The sequence below is a fragment of the Necator americanus genome, chromosome IV (assembly GCF_031761385.1).
Source record: "Necator americanus strain Aroian chromosome IV, whole genome shotgun sequence".
Classification (NCBI taxonomy): Eukaryota; Metazoa; Nematoda; class Chromadorea; order Rhabditida; family Ancylostomatidae; genus Necator; species Necator americanus.
Window position 1 is genome coordinate 18,096,958 of NC_087374.1, and position 22,018 is coordinate 18,118,975.

The 22,018-nt window shown below is 40.8% G+C and overlaps 3 protein-coding genes across 3 annotated transcripts; 1 reads left to right on the forward strand and 2 right to left on the reverse strand.

The window, feature by feature from the left end:
- Nucleotides 1-10,844: 10,844 nt before the first annotated feature.
- On the forward strand, nucleotides 10,845-11,893 carry RB195_001752 (uncharacterized protein; the record flags this gene model as incomplete). The annotated part of the gene is made up of 2 exons (XM_013448581.2): nucleotides 10,845-10,923; nucleotides 11,769-11,893. The coding sequence occupies 2 exons, from the start codon at nucleotides 10,845-10,847 to the stop codon at nucleotides 11,891-11,893; spliced, it is 204 nt and encodes a 67-aa protein (XP_013304035.2).
- Nucleotides 11,894-16,664: 4,771 nt separating this feature from the next.
- On the reverse strand, nucleotides 16,665-17,057 carry RB195_001753 (uncharacterized protein; the record flags this gene model as incomplete). The annotated part of the gene is made up of 1 exon (XM_064198680.1): nucleotides 16,665-17,057. The coding sequence occupies one exon, from the start codon at nucleotides 17,055-17,057 to the stop codon at nucleotides 16,665-16,667; it is 393 nt and encodes a 130-aa protein (XP_064054561.1).
- Nucleotides 17,058-18,043: 986 nt separating this feature from the next.
- On the reverse strand, nucleotides 18,044-20,524 carry RB195_001754 (uncharacterized protein; the record flags this gene model as incomplete). The annotated part of the gene is made up of 3 exons (XM_064198681.1): nucleotides 18,044-18,113; nucleotides 18,227-18,343; nucleotides 20,415-20,524. 3 exons carry the CDS (start codon nucleotides 20,522-20,524, stop codon nucleotides 18,044-18,046), a joined length of 297 nt encoding a protein of 98 aa, XP_064054562.1.
- Between the last annotated feature and the right edge of the window lie 1,494 nt (nucleotides 20,525-22,018).

Below are 22,018 nucleotides of genomic sequence, written 5' to 3' on the forward strand. Positions count from 1 at the left end.
AATTATTTTAATAGGTGAAAACTATCCACCCGACTTGTCACACGTTGCAATCCTTAGTCTCTGATTTCTGTTACACTGTTGCGGTAGAAAACGTTATAATTTACCCTGTGATCTGAGAACAAACCCAATGAAAAAGAAGCTGAAAAACACATTAAAAAACCCCAGATAGCCCTGTATTGTTCGACACACTCAGCTATAAAAGGATGGATCCGTTTTCGCGGCATGAGTAAGCTTCTGGATTGGTCAGTGTCGTTCAGGAACCATCAAGGAGGAACGCTGACCGAACGAGTTTCAAAATTTAAATTGATTTAAGCTCACTTGCCAAGGAGAGCAATCGAGAAACGCCAGCAAAAACCCTCGATAACCCAAACCACCGTATGCCCCTAGCGGCACTCCCTCTGCCAAAATTTCCTCAGTACCAAGACGTTGTGCCGCTGGTTTGCTCATAAAGTCGGAGTGAAACGGGGAGCCTTTTCTAAGTAAGGAAATCGAAGAAATCGAGGCATTGTCTACAACGACGGTATTTGTGGCAGGTGAAATTTCTTAGAGATTTTTCGGAACAACATCTCTTTTTTCTTTATTTTTTGTGTTTCTCAGGATGCTATTTATTTATTTATTTTTGCACTCGAATTAGACTGATTATTAAATGATCGATGACTGTTTATTTCCATCCTAGTTTTTTTTTTTACTTTTTTTGCAAAGATACATCTGTTTTTGGCTAGATCACGAATTCTAGTACACCTCCTTTGAAAACAGCAACAGATTTTTTGATGCTACGGTATCATTTGATTATATATCCTCGCTTTGTTGTATCCTTTTGTGAAACCTCCAAGCAGCAAGCGCGCAATTGAGAACATCTTGAATGCCTCCTCACGTTCGTGATGGCTATTCGTTGAATGGGCGGAGCTAACTTTATGGCTTGCGCTAATATTTGGTGCATGTCCACGTAACAGTAGCATAGGCTACGGTTCCTGGTACGGAATGTGCGTACGACGGCAAGTTCACCCATCCTAATGTGATTTAGCGTAGCGTTCCTTACGGCGCTGACCAACCAACTACACCATGTTTTGTGTTCCTTAATTACAGTTCTTAAGCGGTTTCGTGAAGTTTTCGGCTTTTAACCTCTAGTCACTATTCTCACTATTAAAGGGTTTCCCGAAAAAAATAACTCAGCTGGGGGGAATGAAAAGTGTGTGGGCGGAGCTCATCGGAAACTCTGTCATGGCGGGATGCGCCGCATTCCTTTGCGGGTAGTAAAAAATTTCTCTCACTTGGACACGCGCGTCGTCGTTTTGTTTGACTGATGATCTCAATCCCTTTGTTTCACTTTCTCTTTCACGTTCTTCTTCTTCGTTGTTTTGTCGTTTTTTCTGCTTCTATTTCTGAATCCATTTTTTCTTTGTTGTTATCACTTATGCACTCCTTCACTTATTCCACCGTAGGCGTAGTTTACTACGCCTTAAACTGTTATTCTTGTCTTACCTCATCCTTATGCTACCATCTCTTGGATCCTTACCTCTTCTCCTTCTCTCCTATTTCTTTCCCTTCTTTTCGAACGCAATTCTTCCCTCCCTTTTTATCATTAGTGTAACTTGTTCATTCATTTTATTCTTTCGTCGCCTTTCTCTTGTTTCTTCCTCCTTTTCTTCTTTCTTTCTCTTATCTCTACTGTTTTTTTGTTCCCGTCCCTCAGTAGATCCTTTTTTTGTGGTTCTCCTGGTCTGTAATCTTGTCTTTTTTCCCACTTTTACTATTTCTAGTCTCCTCTCTCAAATATATTCTCTCTTGCTAATTACTCCAGCATCATTCTTTTTTGCCACCTTTCGCCCACCACCTGTCAGTTCCTGTTTTTCACAAATACCCATCGCTGTTTTTCATTCATTTTAAATCCTTTTCTTTTTCTTGTGTTTTACTTACATTTCATAGACAATTCTCCGTGCATTTGTCTTAATTCTGCTCCGGTATGCAAGATCTGAAATGAGGAGAATGGCAAAGGGAATTTTTTGCGGGATCCCCTTCTCCCTACCGCATACTTTTTGGGATTAAATACGCGAAAAATTGCAAAAAAAAAGTTTAACAACGAAAAAGTGAGACACATATGACCATGATCCAGTGATCCACGCGTTCCGATGTTTTACAACATTCACCGTGGTGCCCTTGTCGGAGTTTGCGTTCTTTGTTTGTCGCTCACTGACGGTGTCCTTCGACGAATACGACGAGTCGGAAAGCTGCCTCGGAGATCGCTTTTTCTGCGATCCTTGTGCTGATCCAAGCCACCGGATGCCAACACGATCTTTGTCAAACCACTTTCAGGAGATTCACTTTTAACATCATTAAGAGGCTTTAGAAGAAACAGTGACCAGCTAATTAGAAACGCGGGTGATGTGAAGAAATAGAGCTTCTAGCTGATTCTCCAGCTTAAGGCGAATGGTTCTAACCAGTTTTAAGCTCTTCTCTTCTTTTTCGCGATGTTCTCTCTCCTTATCGTTTAAGACTCTGACGACTACATGATGCAGCGGTGAATCACGAATTTTCGGTCATTGCAGCAGAGCACTGAATCCATTGCTTGGTCACATTTGGAAGAATGACATTTTCCCGCAACTACCGCAATTCCTTTCATATCTCCCTAAGATAGTGTCTCATTGTGAGTTAACATACTTGAAGAATAAGGTACATTTATTCTCTTCTTCGAACCTCTTCTTGGGGTGCTACTTGAAGAACAGCAGAATGATTGGCTGGGATTCATCCTTTTTATTAGTTAACTGTAAGAACTCTTGGTAATAATTGTATATCCACGACGATGTCATATTTACCGCAACGAGAAATCGTATTCGACTATCCCCTTAATTTTATATAATTTCTTCTCCCTCCACAAAATGTTCAAAGACTCAAAATATTGCTTTTATTCAAAAAAAATGACATTAAAGGCATCACCCCACGAATCTGAAATGGTACGGATTTCCTGTGGAATATTCGTATACGGGATCGTAGATTATTAAGAGAAGGGTGATTCCGTTCATTTCCTCCTAACTGCCGTAGAAAACGGCCAAAAAGATACGGCTTCGATCGTTCCGACGCGCTACTTTCTACGAGGGGTTCGATTGGAGCGCGCCAGCGTTGTGCACGCACCGCATCTTCCGGGCCGTTTTTTACGGGAATTAGGAAGAAATGGACGGAATCACCCTCCTCTCCATAATCTACTCTCTCGTATAAGAATGCTCCACCTAAAATCTGTGCCACCTCAGATTCGTGGGGTGATGCCTTTAAACTACAGGGATGCAGAACATGTATTGAAAGAATTCGTATTTTTTCGAAATGTTTGGGGATTTTTAGCAAAGAAAAACAGTGCTCCATGTCCAGCTAAAATTAATTACGCACTTCACGCAAACCGTGCATGTCAGTTCGTCTCCGCTCACTTAGGTGAGATTTCTCGGCTCCTTCTCTTCGGCGGACGAGTTCTTCAAGCGTCCTCGCTTCCGATGACAAACGACGGCTTTCTTGGTCAGATCTCCCCGCAGTGACTAAGCATACGGATATGTTTTTGTTGCTCACAATCTCGATTCCGGATTGAATCCATGATTCATTAGCCGCCCTTTTCTATCCAGGATTATCGAAAAGACGAAGATAGGAGTTCTTTCTTCTAATTTTCCATATTTTTAATACTAATCTGACTACTCTTAAATGAATCCGTGCTTTTTCTTGCCGTTTTATTCTCATTGCCAACTTCTACTTTACTAGCAAAGTTTCCTAATAGTTTTTCTGTTTTTTGAAAGATTATAGGAAATGTTGGAGTGAGGCGTTTTTGTTTCCGCATTAGAAGTTTTTTAATGGAATAGCAAGATGGACACCTGGTAGACCGTTAGTAGATGAGTGGAAAAAATGAAATAAAAATATTTGGAAGATGGTGAACATAAAAACGACGTAATTGGACGAAATATTTCGGATCAAAATGGAGCACACGGGCAAATTAAATATTTAGAGAGCACATGTATGTATAGGCATCCTCAAATGTTACCTGCTAGGCTATTAGCGCACGAGTAGTAGTTACTTCCCATGCTTTTCTTCCCATGAACACTATTACATGTCAGGCGTCTTTACTTTAATAAATTATAGTTCTGAATACTGCAATATTTGAAAGCACACAAAGGTTCAACTCAGATCTACTTTCTTCCTAGAATTTTAGAGCTGTAATGTAAAGTTATTTCCGCTTTTATCTGGTGATGTATTTCAACTAAACATCTCCGAAATGACACTATTAAGAAAAAATCGAAGGAAAATCTCCAGCCTTAGACAGAGACATTTTTTGGCACGTTCTGAATTTTTCAAAAATCTGAGCACTGTGGACCAGCAGCTTCTGAAGAAGCTTAATTTTTAATAGTAGGTAAGATGATAAACTCACCATTTCCCGATGTGTTTACAGCGACAAAAAAATCGTAACGTTTCAAATCTCCATTCGGACTCCGACAACCGATTGAATATGATCAAAAGTCACCCGCTCAAATCGCTTTTGTGCTGCGGTCGCAATTCTCGCGAACGTGATCACCGAGATCGCGCACTAATTTCGCCGCTTTCACCTTCGCGCTAAGCCTACACGGCTAGTCGGCACCGCCGAGATTTCGATTCCTCGCTACCCGATTCACACTTCTGAGTGATGTTTCTGTCAAGCGTCTCATCGTAATTCGCGGGTTTCTCTCTCATTTCATCCGTGTTTGTTGAGCGATAAGCATGAATCGCAGCATCTCGCCATGAATCGCGGTGCGATTTCCCGCACAACGATCTCGGGTCAACTGCCGCCGTCGTCACCGCCGCCAAAACGTTCTCGACCTTGACACTTCACTCGTTTACTAGCACATTCCTTTAATACCATACGTTTCCAGGCAATGACTCAATGCTCCTCACTCTTTCCCCGCGTCCCTATTCAAAATTTCCACTTATGTGAGTGCTTGTGGTTGCAGCGGGAAGTCCCCATCCTGTCAACATTTTGCAGAATGATTGCTCATCACTTGTAGCTTATTCATGCACTCTTACAGTAACTACCGTGATAAAGCGTTGATGAATCAATATTCGATGAGATGAAGATTAGAGATAAGCGCTTTGTGGTTCTTTTCTCTCTTTTCTTCTTTTTTTCGGAGAACCAGACACTCCAAAGAGTTTCGGAAATGTCACTTTCTGCTGATTTAACATGTTCGGCTGAGAATAACCAGTTACTGGCCTACACTTAGCCGCCTTTGACACATACGGACACGTTTTAATGACGACACTTAACATGCTGAGCTTAAGTCTGAGTCTACATTTGGTTGAAGTGATTAGTGCGTTGGGAACAGCCTCGGACATGACCTTCCTGCCTGTTCAGCGATTAAGCCGCCACTCTACGGCCAGCCGCGCCTCGAAATCATCCGCAGATCCGGATTTCTGGAGTGAACGTGCACTCCCTTCGTCATTTCCCCGTATTTCTACAGCTTTCTCAATCTACTTGAATTTTTCTTTTTTTAAAGAGGGGTCAATCCTGTTGGTAGGCATCCGGCAGTGCTTAACTAAGATTTACGTCACTGACCTCTCAGGAGAATATCATCGGCTCCTTTCTTTTCCTCCTTCCGAGTCTCAATTTGTCTATTTTCTCTTTCCGCAATTCAACAAATACTACTGTACTTTCGTATCTACATAATTGTTCGTTTTCCGCAATTTAACAAATACTACTGTACTTTCGCATCTACATAATGATGAGTGAACTGCATCCATGACTTGCAAATAGGCTCCGCCCAAATTGTTCGTTTTATTCCTATACCTTTGACCTATCGTAATACGAAATGTTCATCCAAAACATACAATCAGAAACATACTTAGAGCACATATTGAAGTGCTGTACTTGTAAGACATTCTAGAAAACAAGGTAGAGCCCTGTACTCCTGCGGAAGCTTCTCGACTCAGGTAAATGGTATTCAACCAAAACTCTTTTTAGCAATCTTCGAAAAAGAGAGTGTTTGATAAATAATTGAAATTCAAGAGTGAGCACATTACTATCTCCGAAAATTCTAACTGCTAGAACTACTTCAGAAAATTGTTCAAACGTTGAAAGAAAAATTGAAAGATTTTTATTCAGAAACCTGGCGAAAAAAAAATTAATTGTTTCAAAATAAATACATTTGGCTCACCATAATTTGTTGCTAGAGCAGAGAAAAAGACGCAATTAAATTTCTTCTTAATCTCCTTTGGAGGAATAGGACACAACACCTTCCCTGATTCATTTTGGAACCTAATTCGTTTGAGAAACGAAATAGATGCTGAAAAAGAGGTGCTAGCAGGTTAAACATAATCACATTTACATGTGTTGCTAGAAAGGGGCAAAATCGAGTCCAGATCATGGGAGTTTCCAAAAAGACCTATTTCCTTCACGTTTCCTTTTTTTTGGCCCGATCAAATTTATTCTATACTGAAACAAAGATGTCTTTTCAGTTAGTTTGAACCTAATTAGGAACATTTCCAATCAAGCAAACTACCGTTGCGGTTCTCGTTTTAAAATTATATCAGCAAGCAATTCAAAGGATAAAGGATAAAGTGTCTGGCGTTGTCTTGGGATGCGCCTCTTCTTCAATTCAGACTCATTTGAGGTTCACGAACGTGTAACTGGCTTATACAATGACTTGCGGGGACTAACCTATGAGTCAAGTCAGTGTTTTTATCCTCCCAGACAAGTCTGGTACCAATTTATCGACCTCGGAGGGATGAAAGGTTTGGTGAGCCCTAGGATTCGAACCTCCAATCGATCGTGCAGGAAGCGGAACCTCTAACCAACTGCGCTACACCCGTCCCTACCAAAGAATTCAGCTTAAAAAATTCACTGCCCAAGCATCTCCGTCCGACCACGCCCAGTGTTTGCCACGCCCCCTCCAGGAAGAAGTGTTACCAACGAAATATTCGTCCAGTTCGGCTAACCCGAATCATCTTATCCCGCTCTCTGGAGCTCACGCTTCGTTTTCCGCAGATTACTAAAATAAAAGACTTGTCGTTAACCGTGCTTCACTGTTAGTCTTACTGTGAATGTATTTCACTTGCGGGAAACGTCAACGTGCTTATTTTGTCAAAATGACTTAACCCTGATGGGTGACGCCTCCTTTTTTGCGGAATGCTGTTTTTCAAGTTACTGCTTGAATGCGCACCTCTTTCACCTACATATTCGTCACCGTATCTACTACTAAATTACGTCATTCTATCCATACGTAAGCAGATGCGAAGTACGTCCGCTTCTCTCCTCTCATCAACTGACCTTATAGAAATATCCCAACAAAAGTCCTGTCATGCTCGGCCAAAAGAATTCAGTTTACTGGAACAGAACACTTAGTCCATCTCTTTTTTCAGTAATTCCAGATGTCGAATGTTTATTAATTGCTTAAAAGTGTAAGCTGACGGATATGTTTCGTAGATCTTGCCCAGAAGAAGATCGTACAAAACAACCTGACTGTGATGGTACTCCATACCTTGCCACCGTACCTTTCCACCACCAACGCTGACTTCCTCTAGTACCCTACTTGAGCTGATCGACGGTTGACGGACAGAAGATTTGTCGGTTCGTGGGTGTGTGTGTACGGTCGTGTTCGTATGCACACGTTGTGTACTTTTACGTGTACTTTGACACATACGACGAAAACTAGCTATTCAACTTGGCCTAGTTCCATGGGAACGACGCACGCGCACCGCAGCCATCGCTCGCAGACGTCAAGCGCAAATCGCACTGTTCGCGTGTAGTGCGTGGTCATTACAAACAAACGATGATACATTCTTACAGGCGTTATGGGAACGATCAAACGGTTAATCGGTTCCTTCAAAATTCCACCCTCGAATTTCTCCCTACGAACAATTATTTCTGATCAACGATTATTTCATGCAACTTGTACTGTTCATTGGACCGCGTTTCATCAAATTTTTTATCTCTTCGTTTTGTCCATTTCTCTTCGCGTCTTCTCCTCGGCCATATGTGACTACTTGGTCGCATATTTACATTTAGTTTCCTGATTGTTTCTGGATTTTCGTCCCCAGGACAATGGCGATTTTTAAATGCTGAAACAAAGAAAGATGCGTCAATAACCTCTTCAATATTTATTTCGAAAACTCTACCAAATTCAATTCAAGTTCCAGTCAATGATATGCACGACCTATAGGCACAATGGGATCAGAAATAATTAATTTATTATCTCTTGTTGATTTTTATCTCCTGATGATTACAGTCTAATTTTTTGGCACGGGAAAATGATTTTCATCGCTGGAAAAGATTATAAAGGTTGTTGTAGGCTGGTGCCTAATTTCTCACATTAGCTGCACAAATAACATACGGATTGAAACATCTTAAGAATTGCCAGTTTTCTCTCCGACTTTCTCTAAGTTGCATCCTCGAACAAAGGCATGAGGTTACTGAAGTAAGTTTTCTAACGTTTCATTTATTGTTTTCCAACTCAAATTTGAAAAAGGATCCTTTAGTGTAAGACATACATAAAAAAGGATGAATGTGTAGTTGTACCATTTCCGTCAGTTTCTGCATACAAGCTTTTCTTCTTCTCGGGACCTTTCATGCTCATGTAGCTGATTGAAATCATGAATATTTTTTTATAATTTTTAATTAACTTAATCTAATTTTTTAATATCAAAAAGCTTTCGCTCATACTACTGATGCGTTTTCTTTTCAATATCTGCACTCTATCGATGCCCTCAGTTATTTTGTAAAATTCTAAGGATTTATTCTCTCTCTCTCTCTCTCTATATATATATATATATATATATATCTTCTTTCGATGAACACTTAAGTTGCAAAATTTCGATAAAAACTATGAGATGCGCGGCGTTGTTCGATACTTATGGGAGTACGCCTACGCGTTCGACTTTTAATTCAGAACCGTTTGAGGTGTACGAACACGCGGCCGTGGCGCAGCCGGTAAGAGGTTCCACTGTGTCTGCATGATTGATCAATGGCTCGAAACTGCCCCAGCGCTAACCAGGTCATTCAGCCCTCTGGGGTCGATAAATAGGATACTTGTTTGAGAGGACAAAAACACTGACCTGACACATCAGTACACCCCCACAAGTTATTGTGAGGCTGCAGGCGCGCGTTTAACATTTTAATATGTAATTTATTCGCCTCTTACGCAGCCAAATCATCTCCTCCTTGGTTTTTACGGAAGTGAACTTTGCATGAACTTCCGCTCTCATGTTTGCATCATAACTGTTTGAATGTGTTGTTTTTTCGCGCATAAATGTGGTCATTGCGTTACGGAACTTTCACGGACATGAATCCACAATCTGTCTCATGTCCCGGATTTCGCTTTCGTTTGTATTTTACGAAAAACAGCGATGCTTTATTTAGACGAAAAATCTCCTGATCCTATCATACGTTTTCAAGAATACTGTACTTGTCATTTTGGTCATCCGAATCCCCATTTTCTCTCGAATTTTCAGCGATATTCCTGTGATTTCCATGAAATAAGAGCACTTTTTCCCTTGAACAATTTTTTCTTCTTCTTTTACTTCTACATTTTTTCATTTGCTGCTACTCAGTCAAACTGCATTACACTTACACTATAAAAACTTACTATGTATATTTTCATTGAAGCAAATCATGCTTAAAATAATGAGAAGATAACTAGAAGCCTAACAGGGTAATTTATCTTTCACTAAAACAACCCTTTTTTCAATTAATATACAGCACTATTAAGAAGCCGCGCAATTGTCAGTGCCCTGTGTGAAATGTTGTTGAAATAAGGAAAATCTATAATTTTTTTTCTATGACGTCCATGCAAGTATCCCGAAATTTATTCCTAGGATTAAACCTCATTCGTATTTCTCATTCTGGGAAATATCACAGCATTTGCTGCCTACAAGGTACGCTGATCCACTGATTCTACATTTGACCAACGTCTTGCGACGCAACTGTTGATGACTGGAACATTTTTAAGGGCGTAATGGTATGGGCGGGTGTAGCACAGTCGCTTAGCGATCCCGCTGTCTAAACGATGTGTCGGAGGTTCGAATCCGCCCCAGCACTAACTAAGCCTTTCATCCCTTCGAGGTCGATAAATTGGTACCAGACTTGTCTGGGAGGATAAAAACATTGACTAGACCCATAGACTAGCCCCCGCAAGTCATTGTGTAGGCCAGTTACATGTTCGTGAACCTCATACGATTCTGAATCGAAGTGAACGCGGACCCGCATCCCAAGCGGACTGATTAACGCCAGACATTTTTACACATTATAGTCGGATACTGACATGTCACTTGAATATTCTCATTTCCGTGTTGATACTTCTATTCGTTGACGGCTCTGAGAAAAGAGTTTGATTGCACATTAATTTACAAGATAGTAATTTCAAAAAATTGAGTGGAACTCCTCAATTTGCCCGGGGACCCACTGAAGAACAAAGGCTCCCAGTGCTTCTGATCTCCAGGTGCGCCAGCCCCTCAAAATCATTTATCAGGTATTTTGCATGAAAAATGAACTGACTGTGTAATTGAGTTTATTTGGCGAGAACCATAAACGCACCTTGTCCGTTTGCTGTAATTGCAGTTAATTAAGTCACGTCAAATGTGTGGAACTGTTTCCAATTGCTGCGATTTACTCCCTTTATTTTCCATTATTTCTCGGTTCGACTCCTCTTCATTCAGTATTTTCTTGAGCACTACTGCTTTTCTCTGACCTTCTTCTACAGACTTGTTTTTTCGAGGAAAACTAGTTCTTTTGCTCCGATCTTAAATAGAAAGTTGAATCCATTTGTTTAGATACCGTAATCTATCCACTCTCACCCACGAAAAACTCGTCCAAGTATGGTTATCAACTAACATTGATCGATTTTAGGTACGTCATGCGATTCTTCACACTTGCCTTGATATTCACGCTATTCGCCTTCGTCGCCATGGCAAAACCAAAAGGTCCACCTGAAGGTATTCGCCTATAATATCATATCGGACTTTTCCCAACGTTTTTGCCAAGGAAAGCTGAATGAATTTCCTTCTCGTGTGATCGACTTCTACAACAACATCGCGCAACTTTTTTCCCGACAACTTTCAATGTAGCTATGCACAACAAGCTTCTCTTTGTTTTGTTAGTATACTAACTCGATCACGAGCATGTCCTTTTCTTCAAAGAAACCACTGTCCCCTCCCAAATATTTAAAAGGAGACAGCTTTTTGCAATTCCGCCGCATGTCGCGATTGTGAATTCAAGTGTTGTGGCGGGAATTCACTTCTGGAAACACATCATTCCTTAGTGTGGTAATTATTGTTGGAAATAATAATAACCACAGAAAGAAAGCAACACAATAGGGATTAATAAAATTAAGAAGTTTTATGATTACATATTTCTTCTTCCTGGAACTTTTGGAAATTCTCCTGAAAGAAAACACGCCCTCAACCTGAAGAGTCTTATCTTATTCTAAATTTTTTGGATGGAAGCTTCACTGTGGATTATTGATATCTTTTTGGTCTTACAACGTTGCTACGTAAGGAAAACTTGTTTTCACCGTATTACAGTGCTCTTTTCCGTTGTTCTTGCAAAAAGTTCGAATGTTTTTTGACAGGTTACTGCATCGAAATCCAGATGCGTAAATGTATCCTTCGTAAGCCATAAATGGGCTCAATGCTGACCAAAAAAACCCCATTTCCATTCAAACCCGTCCACAAATCCACAAGAAGGGAAAAACATCACAAAACGTTATGTACAAAATACATGTACATATTACTTATCCATCGATTGCTGAGAGATAATTATTTTTTTTTTTTATTTTCAGTCACTCGAGAAACTCGCAGCCGCAACGAAAAGCCTCCACAGAAAACGCGCTCCAACTACATGCGACTCGGGAAACGCGCGAATCCAAACGCTGATTTGCTCTATCTGGACCAGCTGATTCTTTGATCGAGATCATAGGGAACTCGTGCGGTCATTTTCTGTCTCATTTCTCGCATGTGCACACACAATCAACTCGGTGGTTTTGCGTATCCGTCCAACTCGACGTCTATTTTCACCAGAACTCGACACATCCTGTTAGCCCGACGACCGTAACCTGCCGTAATCTTCTCGTAACCTTGCTACTTTGCTTCATCCGTAAGCATTATATGTCATGATCTCCGAACTTCTTTTCATGTATAGAGTTCAGTAACAGCATCAGCAGCTATGGCGGCAGCGTGGTCCTCATCTAAGCCATATTATTAGTCTATTCAGACAAGTCCTGCTATTGTCGTGATGTTTGGCGTGACATGATTATTATCTGACCTTATCGCCTCTCAGAGATACGACCATGTCATCCGAATAATGCGTGACTCCTGAGATAAGCTATGTTGTATCGAACAATAACTTTGACACAATTACATGGAATTCCCTAACATATCCATGATCGAGCCATTCATTCATTCGTGTTGAATAATTTTCTGTGTTATAAAGATTTTTTTGTGGACGTTTATTGGTTGCACTGAGGGAACAGTTCCTAGCAGTTGATACTTCAGTTTTGGAATGCTGCTGACGTTGCTCGAAAGAGTTCCAGTAGAGTTAGTAGAGTCAAATGTCAAATTTCAAAGCAACAACAGACATATATTCAGTCGTCGGCATTTATGTTTGCCCGCACTGTCGCGACGCTTCTGCAGCAGCATTCATCCCTTTTCTTGCTCCAATCAAACGTCGTTCAGCATCGCCTTCGTTGAAAAAAAAAAACAGAATTACAATAGTAGATAACCGAAAAACATGAAAACTCGTCCAGTTTCAAGAAGTGCAGGTAACATTCCAAGCAGAATTCTAATACATTACTTATTTTCGCCCCGAATTGTCTTCGTCTTCAGTCTTTTGTTCATTTCTCGACAACTGTCGATTACTCCACAACTTAGAGGGGTAATTGTTCATTAATTTCGTCATTTGTATGCTTATTTTGTTCTCAGCGGCAACACAAAATATCCTTCAAATAGTTTAGAACCTCAATAGAATAAACTCCATGGACAAATCATTATGCTCTACAATAATATGTTTAGTCTGTCATGGAGTAGGTGTTGTGTATGGGTACAAAATTCTAAAATGGGGCTGGACGGGTCCCACCGCGTCGAATTGGCGCACAGCGGTGCATTAGTGCCGCACATTATCTCGAAGTGAATTTATCAAGAAGAGCACAAAACGTTATGAGCCACCTTTTTGGCAGTGAAAGCGGCCGTTGCGTTTCGCCCCCATGTACTCCACTGCATGTCGACTCCTACCGCTTATTTACCTCATCAGATTGATAACACCCTTTCTTCAGAAATTGGAATTACGAATGCAAACGGTTGCTTAAAAGCATCACTCCACGAATCTGAGGTGGTACGGATTTCAGGTGGAGTATTTGTATACGGGATCGTAGATTATGCAGAGGAGGGTGACTCCGTTCATTTCTTCCTTTTTGTCGTAGAAAACAGCCCGGAATATACTTCGAGCTTCGAGCGTTCCATCGCACCATTTTCTACAAGGAGTTCGATTGGAGCGCGCCAGAATGCTCGAAGCCGTATCTTCCGGGCCGTTTTTCAACCAGGAAGAAATGGACGGAATCATCCACCTCTCCATAATCTACGATCCCGTGCACGAATACTCCACCTGAAATCCGTACCACCTCAGATTCGTGGGGTGATGCCTTTAAATACTGGCCAACAGTTTACGTGGCCTATCTAGACGTAGAACATTATCTTTATAAGCACGATAATGGTGTTCACGCTATTTCATGTCTTCATATCATTCTGTGCTAAATGTTCGGAAAAAAAGAAAAAAACTCATACTTGAAATAATATTTCTAAACTGTGTTGTTATCGAAGGAATTTAGGTGAAAGTCAATCTTGAGTATTCTCCAAATGTAGGACTGACGCATTTAGAAAGAAAACTGTGAAATCTTCCATCTATGTTTTGACTCCAAGAAAAAAAAAAGAACGGAGAAAGCAATTTTGGGAATTCAAGTTTAATTTGACAGAAGATCCCACTGCTTTAATTTTCAATAATAACTGAAAGCAAGCGAAGTGAGCGCCAAGAAGTCTGAAGTCCGGCCTTGGCGGGATGTTTAGGCTTTTTACTAGTACAAGGCGCTGAGTCGTAATACAGAGAACGATTTCAAAGAACAGAAGAGTAGGATGACAGCAGCGTAGACAGCTTTTGCTCCCGTCAGGGAAGCTACGGATCAACTGAGACAACCGAGGCCTTGCTAATCTGTGCGACTCGGTGGTTTTTCAGCGCTCTGTTACGCTGAGTGGACGTGGGCAGAGCGATTGGACACCACTAGTTCTTCTAAGGAGATACCACTAGCAGAGCGCTTGAAAAGTGTATTCTGAAATTTAGCCACAGAACAACTAGTGTGTCTATCCTCGGAGATCAAAATTGGAAAAAACGAAAAGAAAACGTCCCCTCAAATCAGCGAAATGGTGAAGATGCATAATGTAGGTATTTAGTACGTAGTAGTTCCCTCTGCCCGACTCCAATCTCCGTTCTTTTTCCAGACAGCATGTGCACCTCTTGAGTGACTAGTCCGATGCAGGAGGCTGTTGTTCTGCTAACGTTCCATACACTCACGCACATCGCACGGGCGGATTATTGAAATAGAGCGTGCAGTGGAACCTGCTTGCAACGTTTCGAACTAACAACTGTACCTCTCAGAGTTCGTAGAAAGTGATTGAAACTTGCCAGCTAAACATTTAGGAGGACGGAAATCACGAACATCCGTGTCATGTGAATATTACCTCCGGAAATTATCGACTTTGTTGACATTGAATAGTTTTGGCATAGAGGAAGTGTTTTACATATGCAAAAAACTACAAATAGCAAATTTTCATCAAGCTTTCCTCTCCTAGTGAAGGAAATCGTTGTGTGGTTCTAGAAAAAAGTGATTAGTGCTGGTTTGCATGATTATCAGCGAGATTTCAAAGGGCTCTTTCTGAATTGATCTTGTGGATAATCAGATGAGCGAAGGGAGATTCGAGGAAGGTATTCAGAAAAAAAAAGAGTTGGTGAGGGAGAAAGATGTTCAGAAGTGCGCAATTTTGAGTACTTCGAGAGAAGAGCCCCTGAAATAGAGCGAGGACCTGAGAGGACTTTTGTGAAGAGAACATCTTCTGGCGTGTCACCATATCTTCCGGCCCTTAAAATTCCATTTTGGTTGTGACGCAAACAATTTAGAAAGTTTCTAGGAAAAAAGAGGAAATCAGAGGTCGACGCTTGGTAATACTAGCAAAAAGTAGGGAGCTATTCAAGAATCATTGTATTACTCTTTCAGCAGATCTTCGTGCTCCTTGGTTTGGGAAGGTGATGTCACAGAGCTGCACTGCAAACTCCATCTCGTCTGTATTATTATTATTTTGTTTGCCGACACCACAAAAGGTGTCCGTGGTTATGTCGCCAACAACATAAACGACATCATAACCGTAAAACAACGATTGTCAACCACAACCGGTGAGCCGAAACTGGTCAGGGAGCGCCAATTCAGGGCTGGACGAGGCTAATGCGCGACTCGTTCTCGTGATCGCAAGAAGTATGCATTTCTGGCGGTTTTATCGCATTATTACATGCGTTTCGATGCCGCCGACGATACCATCTACATAGCAAGAGGCTCGAGTGTCGACGGGGTCTCCGATTCGGTTTTTCCACCACGGTTTCGAGCAGTTTCAATGGCAAAACAACTATTTACCGCCTAGAAAGAACACGGACAACGGGAGCACCTGCTCTAAATGTCATCCCACAAAGATACATTCTGCATTTTCTTCTGTAATCTCACAGATGCGCAGATAATTTGGACCTCACTCCAGGAAAAGAGTCCTATACAACACGAATATTGGTTGCATTGAATTTATTCACTGGATCTCGTAGAGGCTGTTAGCTTGGAATCACTCACAAAGTGCATATCGAATTCAGTTCACTTCTGCAAGCAAATAAGAGAAGAAAGAAAAAAGAAGAGAGAAACCGAAGAATATTCATTGCAAACAACAGTCAGATCCACATGTATTGCACCCAATGCCCATTGCAGATTATATTTATTTATTTACATATATATTTATTCATTCATTCATCTATTTATATATAGAAATCAATGATTAATTGTATTGTATTCCATCGTGAGTTGTATTCCACACAGGACGTTGAAAAAAATCAGAAAAACAAACGGCAGCCAACTAATTTGTGAAGCCAGTCATACCGTCAAGAAATCAATCTAGAAAGCCAGTGCGCACAGCGTTGACCAATCCGTATGGGATGCGCCTACATGTTCGACTTCAACACGGACTTGGTTTGAGCTTTATGAACGCGCGTGCAGCCTTACAATGACTTGCGGGGGCTACCTGATGCGTCAAGTTAGTGGTTTTATCGTCCCTGGCGAGTCTGGTACCAATTTATCGATCCCGGAGGGATGAAAGGCTTGTTTTGCATTAGGGCGGATTCGAACCTCCGATCGATTGTAGCCACAGCGGAATCTCTTACCGACAGCACTACACCGTCCCTTGACCACTGTAAAAATTAAACATTTCGTCCATATTAGCATGACTGATAAGGGGAAGCACATTGGAGCCGGTATAGTTGACGAGAGGATGGCGAACACCAAAGCGAAGTGCGGAAGTTCATTCTAAAATATCTAACATTTATTTATTTATTTATTATTATAGCAATCTTTCAATGTGTCGCTCTATACTTTGTCTCCATCTGGTCACATCAGCTGTGGCGGTTCGCATCCATGTTCATCCAAACTCCAATACGAACCAGTGTCGCCATCTTGTTTTTGGTCGGCCAGATTGTCGCTTCCAAATCCACGGGCGTCATTCGCCTTCATCCATCTGTTGTGTTTTGCAACACACATCTTTCTGGCCCATGTCCATTTTCCTTCAATCGCTCTAGCCCTGATATCTGAGAGTTTTGCAGTATTTTCCAACCACATATTCGTACGATGCATGAGAAGAGTAACACCAGGCATTCTTTTCATCATTCGCAATTGGGCTATCTGTTGCACTTTAAGATCCTTGCTTCTCGAAGCCCAAGTTTCACAGTCGCAAATAAGAAAAGGTTCCACGCATCTTGTACAAAGTCGACATTTGAATTTCATTGCAAATCTTCTGTTCGTGAAATATGCACGGAATCGGTTGAACGTGTTCCAACCGGAACGAATACGTCAAAAGATATGCATTGACCAAGTTAAATGAAAATGCTGCAGTAATGTATAGGAGATCAGTGAAAATCGATATTTCCTCGGAGTTTGTCATGACGACCGTCTTGGAGAAACTCATTTTCAGTCGTACAATTTGGCTTTTGTCGCTCATTTCTTGAAGCATTAAGAGCAGTTCTTGTGGTGTGTGCGCGAAGAGGACTACACCATCAGCATATCTAAGGTAGCAGGTAGCATATCTACCTTTGTTTCTCCAATCTAAGCTACGGAAAACCGTTTCTAGAACGGCAGTGAAGAGAGCGGGAGGGGCAGGGTCTCCTTGTCGAGCACCTCGTCTGGCGTTTATAGGAACTCAATGGCCACATAGTTGGAATGTTACAGCAGCAGATGTTTAGATGTTCGGTAGAAGACAAATTATCTTTGGATGAACCCCTTGTCGATATAGTGACCTCCAGATCATGTCATGTTCCACGGAACCAAACGCATTTGAGTAGTCAACGAAAGCTATGTGCAGGGGAAAATTATACTCGAGGCTCTTCTCTATCAATTGGTTAATGACGTGAATGTGATCTAGCGTGGAAAGATTGCCAAAGCCAGATTGTTCAACATGTTGGTTGATTTCTAACAAAACCATCATTCTTCGTAAAATGGTTGAACTAAATGCCTTATATATGACACACAAAAGTGCAATTGGGCGCTAGTTGTTGATATCGAGATGTTCACATTTTTTAAACAACAAAGTTTTTGTGGAATCGAGAAGTGTATCCGAAAACTTTTCTCGCAATCAAAGAATCATTGATAGGTTTGGTCAAGGGATTTTTGAACACATCATATCCACTTATCAGCATTTCGGCAGAGACAGAATCTGTACCTGGCGCTCTTCCTAGCTTTTTCCTTTTCTTCACCGCACCGGTGACTTCATCTGCTTAGATTGGTGGCACATCGTCGGGTTGATGCGATTGTATTGAAGTAGCTAGTCTTGTTGAAGAGAATAACCTGTTATAGAATTCTTCGATTACTTTTGCGACGTTAACAGGAGATCTCTCGATTGAACCGTCTTCTTTCCTTAGTTGTGTCAATATTTTTGTGAATTTTTTGATTTGACTCACCTTCGAAAGCTAGCACTTCTGGATATTGTTTGATGTAATCGCGTCAGATGTTTCTGCTCTGTTTTTAAAGAAAGTCGCAGTGCTTTGCTGACGACCGAAAATTCCACACTCGACAGACTGTTGATGTAAAAGTCGATGTCAATTTTCTACAGCTTCCTTGTCATTTCGGAAATGTGGGTCTCCTTTGTTCCTCCGAATGTGGCAGCACTAGCGGAAATATCTAACATACGTCGCATTAATTTCACTTTGTCGATAAAGCAAATATGGGAGAAAATGTCGTGAAATTTCAAAAAGAATAGTGTTTTAAAGAAGTTGTTGACATAAAGGTACATTGTTTTCTTTGGAAGAAAACGAAGAAATTTATCGCAAAAATCAAGGTGAGATTTTCTCGCTGTTCTACAAAAACTTTAACCTTTATATAGATCTTCGTTAATGGCATTCACAAGTAAGGAAATCTAACACATACACAACTTTTCGAAAATAGGATGAATTGTCCTCTAATGATTTGTAATGGCTTTTTCTAGCACCCATTTGCATAGTTTGCAACACTCGTAATTGCGAAGCTTTTAGAGACATTATATATTGCTCAAGAAATCGAAACAATTCAAAGTTGATGAGATGTAGATGCTATTAGAGAACAGGAAACAAAAAAACTTTGCCTTTTATGAAAGTGGATTCTGCGAGTAAAAAATACCAAGCAAATACCAAGGACCATATAAAACATGCACTCACAATGTCCAAACAAAAAAAGCCTATTTACATAATATTGCTGTTTCTTCCTTTACTGTAATAAAGAAATGTTGTGTCGATAAAGTCGAGGTCCTATGTACCGGTCGCGCAAACTGTGTGCAAAATGATTCTCAGCTTTTCAACTTCACATCTTGAGTGCACGTTTTATCATAGAAGTTTGCTTTACGTCAATGAAGTACCCGGTTTTTTTCAAACTCTGTGTCATAATTCGTTCACATTATTTCGAACTATTAAGCGAGAAAGATTTCCTTAAAAGCTTCGGATTGATTAATCTTCCATTGTGTGGATTTTTTCTCACTTGAAATCGTAAGCTACCACAAACGTATCACGGTCATATAGGCGATAGCGAATAAATTTCTGCTTAAGTTTGCTGCGGGGAGCTCTACAATATCTACAGATTCTCAAAGAGGATTTTTAAAGGATGTCTGAAATGCACTGTCTTTTGATGCTCGGGCAACTGTTTGGGACAAATCAGAAGTTTCGCTATGGAAGAATGGCTTGTATCAACGCTTTCCATTGCGTCGACGGCTAAGGTTCAGGAGCCGATTTCGGAAACACGCCCCTTATTTTGTCGCTGATACATTGACGCCCGTTTTCTTGTCTGATTCACTCCAACAGAGATGGTCAACAGCTTCAAGGAAGGGATAAATGAACAATCAAACACAAGCATATAAAGTACTAAGTTCCACCTTTGAATCTTGATATTCTAGAGTTAAGTTGTGTACTACTTTTTTATATAAACACCTCGAATGACTTAGCAAACAGGTAACTCAAAGACAACGTCATAGAAATACACCAAAATAGCGCTCACCTTGATAGCCATAAAACCGTGATGTTAGCGGGCCACCGCTTTGTTTGAGTTGCACTGTTGAATAACGATGAACCTTGCTTCTGACCCCCGCAGGTCAAATCTGCAGAGGTCTCAAAACGGCACAGCGACGCATTCTTCTTTGCAACTCATTATTGGACTATTAGCTGCTGTATAAAACGCTTGCAATATTTTTTTTGTGCAGGAACGTCTGGTTCGCGTGCCCAGCTCTTGATTGCTGTCTTACAAGGGGTATGGTCATGGCGCTATATGCGATAAGATAAGCGTTACTGGTTTTAACTCACGAGAACATTTACATCTATACGAGAGGTGTTCCTTGACTTGGGCACATAGTGCTCTTCTCGTTTCGTCAATGTACTCAATAGAATTGAAAGGTGATGAAAAGATAAGTCCTGATGCCACCCAATCCTATCGCTTTTCATTCGAACAAACGATACAATTAGGTCTCTTACAAAGTCTTTCATGAGCACGATTGGCAGTAACTGCTTCTTTGGGTCGCAGGTGTCCACTACTCTGACCATATCACCAAAAGAAAGGGAGAGCAGAAATAGAGCTTCGCCATCTTTTCTACTATGCGGCGCTCTATTAAACACATTTTCAATGACTCACTTTTTGTTTTCCAAGCGTGTGCCGAATGGAAATGAATTAGAATGCTCTTTCAACTCGGTTTCCGGCACCACCATATCTCGTGTTTCCACTGTGCAAATGAACCTGGACATTGAGAAAAGACAGAAGCAATTGTTTTAAGGCTTTCGTCTCGTTATCTTTATGTACTGGGATTGCTTATTTGAAACTCGAAGCAAATGTCTATTTCCGCTTTTGTTAGAAGTATAATGCAACAACCATCTATATATCGCCAGTACAAAAGAGGTTTTTTTAAAGGACATTTTTCCACCTTGTACTTGCGAGCAACGGTTAAAGAAGGAGCAACTCTTTGTCCCATGGCCAAGCCTGTAATCTGACTATAGTACTACCCAAACAAGCGAAATACGGAATGTCGAAGACATTCGCTTAGCAGCGTCATTATTTGCTGTATCGCGAATTCGAACATATTAGAAGACCCCTGATGTTCGAGAAGCGCTGATGCTGCTTACAGAGTAACACCAACGCACCAGGCTGCTCTGTAAGAAGCATCACCAGCTATGAAGAACGTTCCATGGAATCGCTTCAATGCTTTCTGATGCACAAATTCGACGTCGCGAGACCACACTCCATCTTTCTGGTTACTCGCGGCGGCGCACAAATTGACCCTATAGGACCCGCCTCATTGCTTTTACGGCGCCAGCACACCTATCTTAAGCCGGTCCGGTCTCACTTGGACCGGTTTCACTGCCTTCTAAAATAATCCCAATATTATAATACCTTAATACACGTTTTGTAAATAAAGTTATACATCTTCTTAAATATATTTCTTCGAGTAGCTATGAAACTTGTGGAAACTAAACAAAACAAATCCACGTATCTTTTTTCTTCCTATTTAGATCTGGACGTTGTCTATGTGCCCTATTCATCAGCTTTGAGGTGCGAACTTGCCTTGAGGCCGTTCTGGCAAGCAATGCTTGAGGGATATATCATAAGGTTACCGTTGATCAGTTCATTTCAACAAATAACACTAATCTTTTCTAATCCTAGTTCATTTGCTTATATGTTTTCTTAGTTTTTTAGTTGCAGTTCCGATTTTTAAAAAATTTTAATCTCCTTACTCTCCCCCATTTTATACATTTTCTTGTGAACTTCTTCTTTGGTAATGAATTTTTTTCCCTCCCTGCTTCGGGTTTTAGTTTTTTTCCTCGGAAAAATCTTCCTACAAATATCTTACTTCATATTTGAGAAAGGGCACTCATGCAATTTTTCTCTTAGGAAGAGGACACCCAAGCGGCTATCATCGTGTATGAGAAGACACCACCACTGTACTTGTTTCCGCACTTTTTCTATGTCTGTTGTAGTTTTAAAATTAACCGTGCAGAACTGCACCTCAGGACCGCTACTTTCTCTTTGGGACCTTAGGAGTTGTTTTGAACTTAATCAATGAATGGATGCGTTTTCATATTTCGGTAAGTAGTAGTTAGAACATTGACACTATTTTAGCAGACATATTTTTCTGGGAAAAGACCTCAAAAATTATCATACATTTTGATAACAAACAAAAGAATAAATTAACAAGGACTTTATAACTACGATATTTAAGGACATTTTTTTTAGAAATGCTACGT